General features: G+C 36.7%; 1 protein-coding gene across 2 annotated transcripts in view; it reads left to right on the forward strand.

Annotated features, from left to right (window-relative positions):
* Nucleotides 1–17,110, forward strand: part of DYRK1A (dual specificity tyrosine phosphorylation regulated kinase 1A) — a 91,539-nt gene extending 74,429 nt beyond the window's left edge. For both annotated transcript variants that reach the window (XM_040577469.1, XM_040577478.1), the window contains exons 4-12: nucleotides 772–864; nucleotides 1,927–2,115; nucleotides 2,859–3,006; nucleotides 6,205–6,491; nucleotides 8,584–8,730; nucleotides 9,124–9,264; nucleotides 9,552–9,858; nucleotides 10,135–10,259; nucleotides 12,064–17,110. In XM_040577469.1, the coding sequence (XP_040433403.1) occupies nucleotides 772–864; nucleotides 1,927–2,115; nucleotides 2,859–3,006; nucleotides 6,205–6,491; nucleotides 8,584–8,730; nucleotides 9,124–9,264; nucleotides 9,552–9,858; nucleotides 10,135–10,259; nucleotides 12,064–12,687 (2,061 nt within the window). In that variant the 3' untranslated portion in view covers nucleotides 12,688–17,110. The remainder of the gene's footprint in view (nucleotides 1–771; nucleotides 865–1,926; nucleotides 2,116–2,858; nucleotides 3,007–6,204; nucleotides 6,492–8,583; nucleotides 8,731–9,123; nucleotides 9,265–9,551; nucleotides 9,859–10,134; nucleotides 10,260–12,063) is intronic.
* The last annotated feature ends 1,055 nt before the right edge of the window (nucleotides 17,111–18,165 follow it).

The following is an 18,165-nucleotide window of genomic DNA, read 5'->3' on the forward strand; positions in this document are numbered from 1 at the left end:
AGCCTGTAGCTGTTGGGAGCCCCAGCCTCGCACAGATGCAATCAGGTTGCTGGCAGCTTCTTGGCTTTTTTGCGCTATTTAGCTCTCAAGCTCATTCATGATCTCTCTCAATCTCTTGTGCACTCTGTCTCTTTTGTTTTTCTTGGGTTATTTCTGTGTCTGCTTGTCCGCAGGAAGAGAATGTGAGCTTAGCTTTCTAGTGTGGGGTTGTCTGGGTACCTGGGTTCAGATACCCAGACTTTCTTACATCTGTTTGTGAAAACCTTTTTGGGTCACTTCAACATATTTTATTTTTATTTTTGGTTCTTGAGCAAAAGGAAAAAAAAAAGCTATTTGCACAGCCACAGTCAGAAGTTTTAAGCAGTACTGTAAAAGACAGAGGAGCAGTTGTACTTTTCCAGGTCCTTTATTAGTTCAGCAATACTTATATATAAATCAGTTTCATTATTTTTGTTGACAGCTTATGCTCTTTCTGCAGCTCTGCAGGAGGCTGAGTATCAGTTCAGCTGTAATGGGAGGCAGCAGATGAGATTAAGCACTTGGAAGTTTATTTATTTATTTATTGTTGAATAAATGTATTAAAAAGTAACTGCACTAAATGTTATTTTCTTTGGTTCCTGTATTTGTTTTTCTTTTCCTTGTCAGCTCAAATAAAAAGATGTTACAATGAAAAACCTCATTTCTGTGTAGAGTATCTCAATTTGGTGAAGTGATTAAATATAATTAAAGTTGATGCTTATTTCTAATATATCTAATATTGTCATATTACAGAGGCGGATGCCCCAAACTTTCCGTGATCCAGCTACTGCTCCTTTGAGGAAACTCTCCGTAGATTTGATTAAAACATACAAGCATATTAATGAGGTAATGGCTCCAGCTATCTTTGTTTTGTGTATTGATATGAATTTATTGTTTGAAATATGTTATTAAGTATATTTTCTGTGAATCGTACTGCATCTTCTGCTGGCATTATTTTGGATTCTTTCTTGCAGAGTGAACTCATTTGATCGTAAATTAAAGAAATCGTACATTATTTTATTAGAGCTAAAATGACTGCAAAGTACAGAAGTATTTTTATACCTGTTGTATACCAGTTTGTTTCTGTTACGTGGAGGACAGTAAAAGAGAGAGAGAATCTAGCCCATCCCCCCCCACACTCCTTCGCTGCCCCCTACCCCCCTACCCCACCCCATCTTAAGTAATATCATTTTCGAAGTTCTTTGGTTATTTGAAGGTTCCATAATCACAGAATCAGAATCACAAAATCGTCTAGGTTGGAAGAGACCTCCAAGATCACCTAGTCCAACCTCTGACCTAACACTAACAAGTCCTCCACTAAACCATATCACTAAGTTCAACATCTAAACGTCTCTTAAAGACCTCCAGGGATGGTGACTCAACCACTTCCCTGGGCAGCCCATTCCTAACAACCTTTTCAGTAAAGAATTTCCTCCTAATATCCAACCTAAACCTCCCCTGACACAACTTTAGCCCATTCCCCCTCGTCCTGTCACCAGGCGCGTGGGAGAATAGACCAACTCCCACCTCGCTACAGCCTCCTTTAAGGTACCTGTAGAGAGCGATAAGGTCGCCCCTGAGCCTCCTCTTCTCCAGGCTGAACAATCCCAGCTCCCTCAGCCGCTCCTTGTAAGACTTGTTCTCGAGACCCCTCACCAGCTTCGTCGCCCTTTTCTGGACTCTCTCAAGCACCTCCATGTCCTTCTTGTAGCGAGGGGCCCAAAACTGAACACAGTACTCGAGGTGCGGCCTCACCAGAGCCGAGTACAGGGGGACAATCACTTCCCTAGATCTGCTCGCCACGCTGTTTCTTATAATACAAAGCACTAACATTTTTGAAATAGCTGGCTTCATATAGCTCTGTATTTTCAAAGGTAACTGAGTAAGCAATATACTTTTCATGTTTAGGTTTACTATGCAAAAAAAAAGCGGCGGCATCAGCAGGGCCAAGGAGATGATTCCAGTCACAAAAAGGAGCGAAAAGTTTACAATGATGGCTATGATGATGACAACTATGACTATATTGTAAAAAATGGGGAGAAGTGGATGGATCGTTATGAAATTGACTCTTTAATAGGCAAAGGATCCTTTGGACAGGTAATGTATATCAGCTGTGCAATCTGTAATTGGTGTCAGTGATAATATGCATATCATTTAAAGTGCCATTCTTATTTCATTTTGAAATTCAACTCATTTTTTCTTAATTCTACTATGCTGAAGTGCCTGCTCAAGGCATTTGTATTTTGTGCTGTTTCTTGTTACCACATATAATGTTTGAATATACTTCAGTATATTTAAATTGGTAATGTGCTTTGCAAATGAGCAAATCTTCAGCCTTTTGCCATCATTTCACATTTTTAGCTATTTGTTTTGGGTTTTTATATTAAAACAATGGTCTAATGCTAGGGATAACCTATTCTTTACAGTAATGTTTGTTTTTACTATTGGTATTTGTAGTCAAGGCTTGAAGAAAAAGTCTGGAAGGAGGATGGAGCTTTTCTTTTGTGGAACTTTTCTTTTGTTTTATTTGTTAGGTTTTTTCGTGTTCTGCAAGTCATTTTACAGTATTGTTTTTGTTGATTTACTGCTTGCATTTGGGTACAATACTTGCCTTAGTCCAGCTCAGTGAAGCCTTTGCTCTATTTTGCAACATCACTTCAGTAAACTCCGTGTTATCGGTTGTGGCTTTATTGTAGTATCAAGCAAGAAAAGAAATTTAACTGGAAAGAACAAAAGTTGTAAAAATGTTCTATAAATTCTGATATGTTTAAAAAGGGTTTTGCAGAATTTTCAAAACTTGAGCAGAGAGATGACTTACATATTTGATTTTTCTCTTTCAGGTTGTAAAGGCTTATGATCGAGTGGAACAGGAGTGGGTGGCTATCAAAATAATAAAAAACAAGAAAGCTTTCCTAAACCAAGCCCAGATTGAAGTGCGTCTGCTTGAGCTTATGAACAAACATGACACTGAAATGAAGTACTATATAGGTATTCAAATATTTTTCTTAATTTTTATTTAATCAAATTATGAATATTTTAGGTTTTGATATATAGTGTAGGGTGCTGCAACTAATGGTTTTGGTGCTAACAAATGAAATAATACAACTTTTAAAAGTAGTTTTCAGTGTAAATTAACTTGCATAAACAACAGATCGCTTTGCAGCAGGACTAGATCTAGAAGAAAAACATAAAATGTTTTGGGATAACAGATAATATGAAATAGGTAGTTTTATGGCTAGCTTGTTCATTATTTTTTGATTGTGCTTGTTTAAAAAGCTCAAAATTTCATGTAACAAAGCTGAGATAAGACTTTTGTAATGGTTAAGACTTGCCTATTTAGATCTCAGAAAATATTTCTAAAGCTTATAATTCTGACTTTTCCTGTAGACTGTCATGCTATTCCTTGAGGTTATTATTATAATGCTAATTGAACTTTCTAGTCATGATGAAATTAAGTTGGTCAGCTCAGGTAAAAAGTTTATTAAATCCCATCTGTCCTCTGAAGTGGAGCATTGGGCAAAAATGTGATGAAAGGACATCATGTTGTAAAGAGATGGAAAACTGTGAGAGATAATTTAAGAAATGAAACTGTTTTTAAACATTTTTATCTTAGTTTGCAGGAGCTGAAATACTAACAACTATACTCTTCAGGTTTGCATGTATATATTGGATTACTAATTTTTCTTTCTGTAGTTTATAAAGAAACCCTTAAAATAATGTTAGTACACATTGCTGTTAAATTATCTGATGACTATTCAGTTACATTTTAACTTTTTTATGGAGTATTATCCTTATAATACATTTTATGTATACAGTTTAAAAGTTTTTATACATTTTTAACTTTATTAGGAACATGCTTATATAAAACAGAAACTAAACTTTGCATCCTACTAAATCAAAAAATATATTTCAGGAATGTTAAAGACAGGAGCAGTTTCAGATTAATACGGAGCAAATAAAAACACTAGAGCTATCACCAAATGAATAAACTCTTAACTTAGATTTTTAGAAAGTATATAGCACCACATAAAATGAGATTTGACTAAAACTTCATATATCTAACTGTGTGACTTGAGATGGTTTAATATAAAGTGCAGTATTTAAGCAAAAACAAAAGAAAAAAGTTTTGATAATTTTGAGCAATAGAGAAATGAATTACTGCTTTTGTTTAAGCAGACAACTAACTTTAATAGCTTTAGGCTTGTATCAAGTTGATTTCTGAATCTATTAAGATATATTTCAGTAGTTCCACTTTTTTTTTTTTTAATCACTGTATTTAACAAGCATGGCAGCATTAGTAAAGGTCAAAAAAAAAGGCAAAGAGATCATGTTTTGAATGAATACCATGTATTGCATGTGATGCAAAAACTGAGATCTATAGGTGCTTCACTTTATCCTTGCATAGACTTGCAGGTGCATGGTGCTGAGAGTGGTTGAATAAGGCTTTGCGAGCATTTCATGAAGCATTGCAAGTATTACAATATACTGTGTGGTATAAAAGGAAGACTTCATGATGTGTGTGGTTAAGTTAGGAGACTGGTCTGCAGAATATAGATTTTAACCTTGATTTTTAATGACATAAAGTGTAACTGCATATACTTCTGCCAGGTCTTCTCTAGTAGCTTCTAGAGGACTACAGGAATGCATTAAGGTATTCAAGTTTCAGGGTAGCAGAGTTGAGGATAAATGTTCAAATGTGATGTCTTCACTTCAGGAAAGGTTTGTCAAGTTCAGCTCTTACCCAGACTATTTGAGCTGTGTGGCACTGCAGGTGGTACTGGTAGAGCTGGTCAAGTAGCATGCTGGTAGTTGAAAATTAGTCGGAGTACATGTTGTTTCTTGCCAAGTTGGCAGGTTCAGCGAGGTGCTGTGGGGAAGAAGGGGTATATGGTGCAGGAAGACCACAAGCACATGAAAAGGTGCTGGTGCTTTTGTGGTGGTAGGGTATTGGAAATACATTAAAGATGAGAAAATGCAAAAGGTCTAGACAATGAAGTATTGCAGGAGTTGCCATCAGGATGGAAGCAAATGGTATCATTACAGGTTAGTTGTAAGGGACACGTGAAGAACTGGCTTATAATAATGAGGAAAATAAAACTCGATGGGACACCATGTAATTACCTTAACTGAAAGTCTGAATGCTGACTGTGCTAATATTGGTTCAAGATTTTATTGTGACAAAGAGGGGCTATATTGCTATTTATCTGAAGATTGCAATGTTTTTTTTTCCTATTTAAATTTTCTTTTGCTTGCGGAGACCAACCTGAATAAGAACCTGGCAAATCCTGCTTGCTTCTAAACAGATGATTTTTTCACGTATTTCATGAAACAGATTGATTAGATTTGGATTGGGTTTGTTGCTTTCATAATTTTGAAATTATGTCTGGTTGAATATAATGCCTTTGGGATTGTGATTGATTTTATTAATTGAAGTAGTCTATTGAAGTCATGATTTATAAATTGCAATAATATATTGGTATGTTTTAAATTACTCTGGCATTCAAATAATTTCTCTGTAAATGTAAAGGGAATTCCTAATACATAATTTAATCTAAAGTGTGATATCTGCTTTACTGTTGAGAATGCTGTTGCATGTACACTTTTTTCCAGTCTGCTTGGACTTAAATACAATTTTAGTTTTAGGAGGGTGGAGAAATGAACTCTTCACTGGAAAAGGTCCAAAGTCTCATGATTAAGATTGTTTTGCACACAATTTGTATTGCTGCTTGTCTTTTTTGCTGATGTTTTTACTTAGATATGGCTGTTGCTAATTTATTGAAGACAGAGATCAGTTGTGAATATCACTGTAGTTCTCCACTTAATCTGAATTTAATTTCGTTTAGAATTCTGTGTTATTTTTATTTTCCACTATTTTTTTTTGCCTTTGCTAATAGGGGAGTGATATATTCATTTTGAAAAATTTCTCTTCTATCTTTTAAATCACTTTTTTGGTTAATGTAGCTTTACTGAGTTACACCTGATATATGAAAAAATCCAACAACCCATACCCTGGGCATAGCAGAAATGTTTTGTAAATAATAATAGATCTAGAAAAAAACAACTCAATATTATCCTACAGGTCAATCTCTTGCATATTGACTGAAACATTTAAGCATTTTATTGTAATTTGTATGTAATATGTACCACGCAGCATATGTATTAATTATTTTCTTCCCTTTTTTAAAGTGCATTTGAAGCGCCACTTCATGTTCCGAAACCATCTCTGCTTAGTCTTTGAAATGCTGTCCTACAATCTGTATGATCTGTTGCGGAACACCAACTTCAGAGGTGTCTCATTGAATCTGACAAGAAAATTTGCACAGCAAATGTGCACTGCACTGCTTTTTCTGGCGACTCCTGAACTTAGTATCATTCACTGTGACCTAAAACCTGAGAATATCCTGCTCTGTAACCCCAAACGAAGCGCCATCAAGATTGTTGATTTTGGCAGTTCATGTCAACTTGGACAGAGGGTGAGTATGGGTAGAAATTCTGATTATGCTATTATTGGATACATGTGGTAAACTTTCCATCTTTCTTTTCTCCTTGATTATATTTTTATGCGCTGTTAATGCAAGTTGCATCATCACTTGATTGTAGAGGTCTGCAGTGGTGTAGTGCTCTTAAATATAATACTTCTTTATTATTTTCTTATTTGATGATGCATTTAGTTTCTTCCACTTTAAGATGGTACCTATTTAGTGTGCCATGGAGATAAGACACTGTCTGGGAGTTGAGACAGTGCAGTATTTGGCTCTTAAAGATGCTGCTTATAACTAACCACATTTTTACAAACACTTTAGTAAAACTGTGGGAAGATTGGATTGAGTTCACTGGTGGTACTACTATGAGTAAAGATGCATACGTGCAAAGTGTTTCCAGGACAAATTGTTTTCTTTAGATTAGGGTAGATTTAGCCTAATTAATAACTGTCCAAAATATTTGTGTTTGTATCCCGTTGTTCATGTGCTTTGAAGATGAGTGCATTTTTGATTTGAGCTGTTAGTTTCTGTCTAGCATAGTCAACTAGCTCTGTATTTACTTTAAGAAACATTAAAGTATATACAACAGCTATTAAAACCATAAACAATTATGCTTGGGTGCCAAAGACTGTTTTCTTTAGGAAGAAGAATTATATTCCTCAAATGTTTGATTTGCACTGACAGTTCATTGAAAAGTTCATCAGGATGTACTTACTGTTCATTGTGCACTGTATAGTCTAATACCAATAGACACTTTTCTGGTTGAATGAATCCTATTTGGTGGAATGATTGACCACCTGTATTCAGGGTACCTTAGCTTTAGTTGTTTGCACTGAATACAAATTGATAGCTAGAGAGGTAAGGAAACTTCTATAGACAGAAATTAGACTTCCACTTTTTTTTTTTTTCTTCCTTGAAAAGAGGCTTTTGAACCTTGCCAGGTCAGCTGTGTGCCTTTGGTGGTTTTATCTATAAATATATGAATGATATCCTTTTGCTATGAGAAAACTGGGTGTTAAACAAACAAACAAAACACCTGCTAAATCAGACTTGCTGTAAATCTGCAGCAGTTGCAAAAAAGATGTCAGTTCAGAAATATGAATAGTAATAATGAAGATGATATCGCTTTATGAAGAGAATTAATAAACCTCATGGATTGACTGAATAGAAAGTGGTGAGGCACAAATTTAGGATTAATAAAATTAATTTTCTCTATTAAGTAGAAACATCTGAGCCTAGGAAGAAAATGAAGGGAAGACAAATGAGATCTAGATTGTATAGGTCAATAATAAGATAATTTTGAGGTGCTAGAAAGCACAATTAAAAAAAGCTTTGTGCAATTTCACAGAAAAGTTAACTTAAATAGAAGTAAGTAAACATCGGCACCTTGTGGAAAGTGCTGGATAAAATTTTGTGTTAATTAAAATATAAAGTACAATTCTGTTTGGAATATTTTTCTTTGGTTGTTTTCTTTTTAAGGGTTTTGGAGGTTTTTTGTTTTGTTTTGTTTTTAAGATCTTTCTTTTTTGTTTGTTTTGCTTTGTTTCTTGTTTGTATATGCCCATGTTTAAGCCAGTCTTCAGATCTAGGATCAAGACTGAAATTTCTGACTTGTGAAATGAGCTGGATAGTTGGGGGTGATTCCAGCTGGAATCACCTGGTAATTTCATTTCATGACAATATAATTGTTGCTTTTGATTTTTTTTTACTGTTGGTTTTGTCTGAAGTGTTATGTGGTTCTGATGTGGCTTCTGGAATAGTTTTTATTTGAATGTTACCAGACTAAAATTTTGTTGTACAATTATCTGTAATTGCATGAGATTACACTCATCAACCGTAAAGTGTAAAATATTGTAATTGTGAGTGAATTCGCACTTTTTTTTGTGAGCAAGAGTTAGTATTTTTTTAATAATTAACATTTAAATATTTTTATAAATTTGTAACATACTTTTAGTATCACTAATACCTTGTCTTTGCTTTCCCCACACTGAAAGTGTATTTTATTGTAATTACGTTTTGTAATACAGAATCATAATAGTGCTCTTTGGGTGCTGTGTATTATCTTTAAATGCTTTTATTTCAGATATACCAATATATCCAGAGTCGTTTTTATCGATCACCAGAGGTGCTACTGGGAATGCCTTATGATCTTGCAATTGATATGTGGTCCCTTGGGTGTATTTTAGTTGAGATGCACACTGGAGAGCCTCTTTTTAGTGGGGCAAATGAGGTATGCAGCTATTATACAGTACAAGTAATTTGATCTTTTTTATTCGTTCTGGTAATGATACTCATCTGTTGTTATAATGGTTAAATTAGGGAAGTCTAATAATTCTAAAATTCATAAACATCAGTAATAGCAATGTCTTTTGTTAGAACTCTAAATTGCTTGGTAATAACTTTATGTTTCTGGGTTCACTTCTCCCCTGATCTTCCCCACAGCTCCTTGTTCACTAATTTATTTAGTTAATATTGAATTTTTCTTAAACTTGAAATTAATTCAGAGCTTAACTTGTGTGGGTAGTTAACATATGCTTCCCACGTAACTATAGAATATTGGACTCTATTGCACTACTCATCTATCTGTCCCATGTTATTCATAAATATTCTTCCTGCGGAACAGGTGGATCAAATGAATAAAATAGTGGAAGTTTTGGGGATACCGCCTGCCCATATCCTTGACCAAGCACCAAAAGCAAGGAAGTTCTTTGAGAAGTTGCCAGATGGCACGTGGAACTTGAAGAAGACCAAAGATGGAAAAAGGGTAGGTTATATAGTTAGGATGACAATATGGATTATCCCTTTAAAAAAAAAAAAAATTAAATAATGGTGAGATATTACTTTGTTTTACATTGTCTTACTAAAAATGTAGTTTATTGTTGCTTATTATTATTCTGAGTTTTAAGACAGGTTGATTAAGTAACACTTTCTGTAGTGTTGAATAGTTTCTTACTTTGATTTGACTGCTTCACTTTTATGGCATGTTTAAACTACGCACATCCAAGGCTTAGTGTGTAACTTGATTTCAAGTAATTTCTAATTTCTCAACAGGAATACAAACCGCCTGGAACTCGTAAGCTTCATAATATACTAGGAGTTGAAACAGGAGGACCAGGTGGACGTCGTGCTGGGGAATCGGGTCATACTGTAGCTGACTACTTGAAGTTCAAAGACCTCATCTTAAGGATGCTTGATTATGACCCTAAGACACGAATTCAACCTTACTATGCCCTACAGCATAGTTTCTTTAAGAAAACAGCAGACGAAGGTACCAACACAAGCAACAGCGTGTCTACGAGTCCTGCCATGGAGCAGTCACAGTCTTCAGGAACCACCTCTAGTACATCTTCAAGCTCAGGTGAGGTTTTCTTATTAAATCATATTTCTGAATCGTGTCGAAGGAGTCTGTCCCAGAGTCTGTCCCAGATGACAGACTTTTGTTTGGCATTTGTTTATTGGCTGGAACAAGTAACTGCTCCAGTGAAAAGTTATAAGTAGATTTACAAAAATGTGAGTGATAGGTCCTCTATTTTTTATCTTGAAGCTATTTAAATCTTTATGCTGTCATTGTTTTACAGCTTACAGCTGTCATTGTTTTACAGCTTTTATATCTCTTGTTGCTGTGATTTTATAGGTGGATCTTCTGGGACAAGCAACAGTGGAAGAGCACGGTCAGACCCCACACACCAGCATCGACATAGTGGTGGACACTTCACTGCTGCTGTTCAAGCTATGGACTGTGAAACACACAGCCCACAGGTATGCACAAGTAGAGCTTTGTCTGATTTATACATTTTTTTCTGAGAATATGAAATCCCTAAAAGTAGTTGTATTAGGTTTACATGGCGAGGTTTCGGAACCGGGGAGGTGCAGGAGTGGTCTCTGTGAGCAGAGCCCAGCAGCTGCCCCATGTCAGATCAGAGCCAGCTCCAAAAGGGACCCACTGCTGGCCAGAGCTCAGCCAGGGAGTGACGCTGTGCGGGCCTCTTGGGGAGCACATTGAAGAAAGGGGAGGGAGTGGGGAAAGTTGCACAGCAGCAACTGGGAGAGAGGGGTGAGAAAATGTAGAAACAACCCTGCAGACCCCAAGGTCAGTGCAGCAGGAGGGCAGGAGGTGCTCCAGGCACGCAGCAGCAGTTCCCCTGCGGCCTGTGGAGAGGCCCCTGGTGGAGCATGCTGTCCCCCTGCAGCCCATGGGTCCCACACAGAGCAGATCTCCATGCTGCGGCCCGTGGAGGAGCCCCCGGTGGAGCAGGTGGATGTGGCCTGGAGGAGGCTGCGGCCCATGGAGAGCCCCCGCAGGAGCAGGCCCCTTTTGTGTAGTCCCCTTCTTGTGTAGTCCTTTGTATGTTAGGTCATTCACTTAGTCAAAAGTACTGTAGGTAGCTGTAAAAATTTCCAATAAATTCTGTGGATGCAAAGGTTTTGTATGAGTTGCAACATGCCAGATGGGGTGGTCATGTTATCCAGGGCATAAGGGTACACAGAACTATGTATCTTCCAACCTAATGAAGATCTAGCTTGTACTTCAGTGGAGGTAAAAACTTCAGTGTAAAAATTTCCAATAAATTCTGTGGATGCAAAGGTTTTGTATGAGTCGCAACATGCCAGATGGGGCTGTCATCTTATACAGGGCTTAAGGGTACACAGAACTACGTATCTTCCAACCCAATGAATCTAGCTTGTACTTCAGTGGACTCCTGCTCAAGTTCTTACTTCCATCTCACCGTGTTCATATGCTTCACCAACATTACGACTGGTGAATTAGGAACATTATTAGCTACAAATGATTCAGTAATTTCTTTTTTTTTTTTTTTTTTTAAATACAGATCAGATAAAACCACAAAATACTGTATATTACCTTCGTTTGTTCCTGGAAGAACATTAACTGAAATGTTGTAGTGATTTTACATTTCTGTTCATCCCTTTCAAAGTTGTAGAATCCTTTTTACAGGTATTAAGCAGTAGCCTCCATGCATTACAGTCATGAAAAGAAGAGAACATCATACATGCTTCTTTGCAACTCACAGTTTCTTCTTCTCCCAAGTAGATAATTTAATTTATTCAACAAATGGCTGTGTAGCTAGATCTTGCTACTTTAATAATCTTTAATCAGCAGTGTTGTTCCAGAGGTGTGGGTAGTAATCCTCTAATAGTGTTGGTAGTGTTCAAGATATGAACTGCAACATATTAATTTAGTTTAGCATGCTAAATGTATCCAGAGGCCCTAGTCACAGATTAAGGCCTTAATGTTTGTACAACACCTAGAACCAATATGCTGTTTAAAGCTGCTTTTTTTAATTTGGTAGTAAGGTCACATATAGGACTTTCTTTAACTGCCTGTTTGAAAAAAAAATCAGAATGCAAACTTTTTTAAAGTTATATGTAGAAACATGTATTAGAATACTCTTTAACTACATGATTATATTTCTAGACTAATTTTGAAACTGCAAGGATTGGTTAACTTATTCAAAAGTTAGCAGAAACATTAATAACTTAATCTCTCTCATATATGGATACATTTGATTAATCATTTCACTTTTTGTTTTGCCTGTTAACATAGGTTCGACAACAGTTTCCTCCTCCAATTGGTTGGACAGCCACTGAAGCTCCTACACAGGTCACTGTTGAAAACCATCCAGTTCAAGAAACCACCTTCCATGTAACCCCTCAACAACAGAATGCATTACATCATCATCACGGAAATAGCTCTCACCACCACCATCACCACCACCACCACCACCACCATCATGGACAGCAAGCCTTGGGTAGCCGGACCAGGCCAAGGGTCTACAATTCTCCAACAAACAGCTCCTCCACCCAGGATTCTATGGAGGTGGGCCACAGTCACCACTCCATGACATCCCTGTCTTCCTCAACTACTTCTTCCTCTACATCTTCCTCCTCTACTGGTAACCAAGGCAATCAGGCCTATCAGAACCGCCCAGTGGCTGCTAATACCTTGGACTTTGGACAAAATGGAGCTATGGACATGAATTTAACAGTCTACTCTAATCCACGCCAAGAAACTGGCATAGCTGGACATCCAACGTACCAGTTTTCTGCTAATACAGGTCCTGCTCATTACATGACTGAAGGACACCTTGCAATGAGGCAAGGAATTGATAGAGAAGAGTCTCCCATGACAGGAGTTTGTGTTCAGCAAAGTCCTGTGGCTAGCTCGTGACTAAACTGAAACTAAGTTTGTTTCTTGTGTGTTTTTATAGAAGTGGTGTTTTTCCAAAAACAAAGTGCAAAGCTGCTTGAATCAGAAGGAGATAAACTCACTGAACCGCTACAGGAGGGCAAAGCTGACTATTTTTTTAGACTTGAAAAGATTGCAAAGGGACAATGAAGTTTTTTTTTTTTTTTAAAGAGCCATGTCCGGACCCACCTTAATGAATAGCTTAGTGGTGTTCACCTTTTGCTTCGCCCATTTTAACTTGCCACAACCTCGTCATAGTTTGTTTTTTGGGGGGAGGGTGTTTTTTTTTTTCTGCCTCATTCAACAGGGGGCTATTGTTAAAATGTTGGCTGTAGCTGCAAACTAGTTTCTTTTTAAAGACATTGCACATGATTTATAAAAAGGCCCTTTGAAGATTTTGGGTGGGAGGGGAGTGAATAATATATATATACATATATTTTTTTTTTAGTTCCCCAAACAAACATGGGCACAGAAATGCAGTACTGTAAGGAAGAGGGACCTTCAGATTACACAAATATATATTCTTCAGTTGTAAAAAGGGACGGTTGTAATGGAGTTTGTAAGGCACATTAAGCATGCTAAGTGGCGGTGATCAGAACTCTCCTTATCTGAATCTACTGAGGATCAAAGCAGCAATTGTAATGGGAATCTGTGCGTCTCATATTTTGGAGACCACAGTCAGTTAGTATTGAAATATGACTGGTTTCATAACTAAGGTGCACTGAGAAGCAATCAACGGGTCGGTCCTGGCCAGTCGTGGGGAGGTCTAAGTGGTGGTCTTTGGGAAAACCTTTGGCCTTATGGATTTGGACTCTTAAGTTAGAAGAGCCTACCATTTCAGATGCAATCACTTTTGGACATGCTTTTGCAGACAGTCCTTAATGCTGAAAACACAGAGAATGGGTAATTCAAGAGGCCTTTCTTTTAAAAATAGACTTTTGTGACCCACTTATTGTAAGGTATTGCAAGGTCACTTTGCGTGTGTCATAAAGTTGACTTCCTTATTGGTTGAAGGTCACAGAAGTAGTGGTTTGCGTTTGATGGAAATAGCTACAACTGTGTCCCTTCCTGCTTTTTACTTTTTTCTTTTGCTTTTTCTTGGCACGTGGTTTCTCCACCATTACTTCTGCACAAAGACGTCTTCTGTTCATCCTGAACATTTTTAAAAATGCAGAATTTATGTGACTGCTTTTTTGCCTCACAATTATGCTGTGAATTTTACAAAAATTTATTTTCTTTTTTGATAATTTATTGTACCAAAGCTGTTTTTATAGCACATAGATGTCTGTAACCAATAATGTAGCAGTTCTGCACTTTGACACAAGGTGTAACTAGACCATTTTTAAATGTCAGTTGAGAATTATGGCTGTACTATTGCTTAAACAAAACTGGAACTGTTGTTGAATTCATAGCCAATACATTTACAGCAATCTGTGTACTGAACATAATAGATTGACATCTACTTCAAGACTATAACATCTGTTACGTTATAAATGTGTTCAGGCTTCTGAAGGTAAAAGGGACACTAGATCCAGAAGCTATGAAACCAGCAGTTGATTCTTGTATTCCTTATTAACATAATTGTAAACTTGAAGGCAAGACCTTGATTGCATGAACAGGTCCAAAATAATAGTCTGAGTAAAGCAAGACACTCACATGAGACCTGAGGTTAGCAGGCTGTATTTAACAGGTGCCTAATTTTTGGGTAATGCTGCCTTAATATAACACAGTCAGCTTGGCAGTTGCAAAATTTATGGGCCCATTCAGAGATTAGTTGTATAAATAAAAGCTCAGTGAAAACCATCTGAAAGAACAAGGGCAATTCAGTGACTACCCATCCCAGATTAACACTGTTTGCCTATTATATATTACAGAAGCAGTGATCTACCTCTGCCAGTAAGCCCTTTTAAAACTTAATTCAGCAGAAAATTCAGAGTTCACACTGGTCAGTTCCATGTGGCTAAGTAATTTTTTTCAGACTAAAAGGTGGACTTTTTTATATACTTACAGTGGCAACACAGCAGCTGGCTACCATGTAGATGGGAATGAATACTTGGGATTACCTTTTTTTTTTGTAAATCACAACTTTTTTTTTTTTAATCAAGTGATCCATATTCTTTGTATCGACATGTCAACCCTGTGGATGAAACTGTTTTTTTTTTTCCTGTTTCTTTTCTTTTTTTCTTAAACTCAGTAATTCAGAGTTTACAGGAATTGGAAGGCTGTCACCTTAAAAACAGGGTGCTGAGTTCAGCAATATAGAAAGGAATCCAGTACTTACTGCTGTCTAGGAATATAAGGGTAATACGAAATCTGGGTAATTTTTGTGTGCGTGGGTTGCCACACCTTAGCAAGCGCCAAAAATGAAGCAGTTTAAAAAAATACCTACATAAAGAAGAAACCACAAAATCCAGTGCTTCTGCATACTGTGTTATGTTACAGTCCAGTTTTGTGTGCTTTACTACACAGTTTGGTTACAGGACTTCTGTGCATTGTAAACATAAACAGCATGGAAAGGTTAATACCTGTGTTCAGATTGTAAGATCTAGTCCGGACTTGCTGTGTATATTGTAACGTTAAATGAAAAAGACAAGCCCTTTGTATTATAGTCATGCAGTCTTATGTATGATAAACAGTTGAATAATTTGTCCTCAGACTCTTTACTGTGCTTTTTGAAAAAAAGAGTATTTAAGAAAAGAAATGTAAACATAGTAAATCTTCCTATGCAATTAACCTACTCCAAGCCATGGTATGGTAGGTATGATTATACTATATATGTAAATATCAGATACATTGAAACAGACTTAAAAATATGAAAGTAAAAGTTGGAGGCGTAATGGATAATTTTGAGTTTTTAATTGAAACAGCAAGGTATACAAATCATTGATGTATAACACGCTCTGCTTGATTCTGTTTGACTGTATTTGTAGTTTGAGTTGTTTATATTATCATCTGTTAGTTTGAATGTTCTTATACGCACTGCAGCTTTCTACCTAATACAGACTAGCTGATTTTAAGGCCAGAAGTGACCATGGTAATGAAATAATCTGACTGGCATGCCATTCATTATCTCTAGGATACAATCTAGTTATTTTGCATCATGAAGTCTGTATCTTTTGGGTGCAATAGAACATGCGTTTTAAAAAGATAGCCAGTTTCCATATAGGTTCTTCAAGCGTGAGGATTTCTCCGTGTCTCCTGAGTGATTCAGCTAGTTCATTTTCCATGCTTGTAGTCCTCCTTTGGTTTCAGAACTGTTTAGTTACAGCTGCTGGCCACCGGATAGCTAGCCGCCTATTAGAATAACTAATAACTACTCTAGGTTTAAACTCTTTCACTTTATTCACATAAAATATGTTAACTTTAATAACCTATGTAGATGGAGTTCCTTATATCTCTAACTGTAAAGCTTTTATGGCTCTTCGGAAACTTCAGATGTTTTCAAATCCATTCTAAACGCGTGGACGTGAGAACTGCATACAGCATTCTGGTAGTAACTTCGGTATTGCTGTGTGCGTGTAGTATGTGCAGGTACATTCTTGAACCTTTCAGTTTATATCTTGCTTGTTTGTTTATACCTCCAAGGATTGCATTTTAAAATCTTTCAGTCTCAGTTATTTGCATTAAAAGATTGTAAATTTAGATGATTATCCATCATGATTCCTAAGTCCTTTTCAGAACTGCTGCTCTTCCAGGATGTAGTCTTCCATCCTGTAAGTATAATGATGTCTGAATGGGACTGGTTTACGGAAGGGTTGGATTCACCTATAGATGTGACTTGTCTCTGTTTATCACTCTACCATCATTTTCATTAAACCATCGATAAGCTTATATTTTATTAACTAAAAAATCTTAAACTGCTTTGAAGATAAATCCTGTCAAATATATCTTTTTTAACAAGGAAGTTATCTAAATCCATAACCTTCTGACACAGAGTGTTTAGTATGTTCTGTGTTGATTTATAGATCAAATTATGTTTCAATAAGATTGTTGTATGGAACTTCGAACTAGTATGGAAGTATCTTTCCAGTTAAAATGGCACGAGTAACTAACTACAAAGTAGAGTTATTGCTGAGAATTGATCTCATGAGGATAGTTTGTATGTGATCCAGCATGACTGTGGCGAGTGATGTATTTTTATTTAGAAGAGTGGATATTAGAATTGTGCAATGTCTTATGGCTGCCAAGCAAAGAAAGATGCCTTGCCAAATTGTAGTTTCCTGTTATATATCCCTGTTTCTTTTTCTCATTCTATATAAGCAACCTCTGTTGAAAACTTTGAAATTGGGATTTATTTCTCCACCTCGCAGTGACAGTTTAACTATTTGTTCCCTGTTGATTAAGATGCCTTGTTTTTATTTCAACAATTCTCCGTATTAGCCTTATCAAATATATATGATCTGCCTAGACCCAAGAGGATATGCACTTTCTGTTGTTTATCATGTATTTTGCTAGATGTTAACAAAGCATCACCGAGTTCAATCACAAAAACAGTCACAGTGACTATCCTTGAGAACCTGAATGATGCGAGGATGTGATATGCTTCATAAGCCAGACAAAGGTGGAAGTTAAAATTGTGCACTTGAGGCTCCTCTGCTGAATGCAGAGAGAGAATTCAATCACTTCAATCAATGTTCAGAGGTTCTAGAGGGAAAAAGAGTCTTCAGCAGGGATTTGATTTAGAAGAGGGTAAGTGAGGGTAAATTGAGAGGTTGTTCTGTGTGGAAGGGAGCCTAAACAAGATGGGTAATAGCATAGGGAGGGGAGAGAAATACCTTAGCCAGAGTGGAATGGTGCAGACCTTAACTGAAAGTGACTGAGACTTTTTTAATGCAGATCTCGTACTAAGAAAGCATGTAAGGGAACCTAAAGGAAGAACTTTATGGCCATGATGAGTGAAGATTAACACTTCCACTTGAGTGGAAAATACTTTGTCACAAAAGTGTGGATTCCAGTAATTAAGTGTGTTGTAACTAGAATGTAGATGTGTATTTTGTTGCAAGGTAGGTCTGAATCCAAACTGTTTAATCAAGTCACTAGTTCACAGAAATGAAAGATGAGATGAGTTTGCTATAATTAAGAAGGCTAAATTGAAGAAGGAGAACTTGGTTTCTGACAGCAGACCAAATGAGAAATGCTGGACAGAACAGACTGGCAAAAGCAGCAGTAATGGAAAGAGTGGATTGTCAGCATGCAGGCATCTGGCAGTATTTTAATTCATTTACCAGCTAATGCTGAGATGTACACATTTAAAATGTGCTGAAAACAGAGCTGAGTGAGACCTTAAAAGAGCAGACCACATTAGATGTTAATGTTTCTAGGACTGTAGGAAAAAAAAAAAGTCAAACTGTGTGTTGCTGAGTGCTGGTTATGGAGACTTGATCTGTTTTTAGTAGGGTAAGAGTTGGAAGTGAAGCTGACCAAGACATCCTAAATAAAGGAAAAAAAAAAACATTGCCA

Source organism: Cygnus olor, chromosome 1, assembly GCF_009769625.2.
Source record: "Cygnus olor isolate bCygOlo1 chromosome 1, bCygOlo1.pri.v2, whole genome shotgun sequence".
Taxonomy (NCBI): domain Eukaryota; kingdom Metazoa; phylum Chordata; class Aves; order Anseriformes; family Anatidae; genus Cygnus; species Cygnus olor.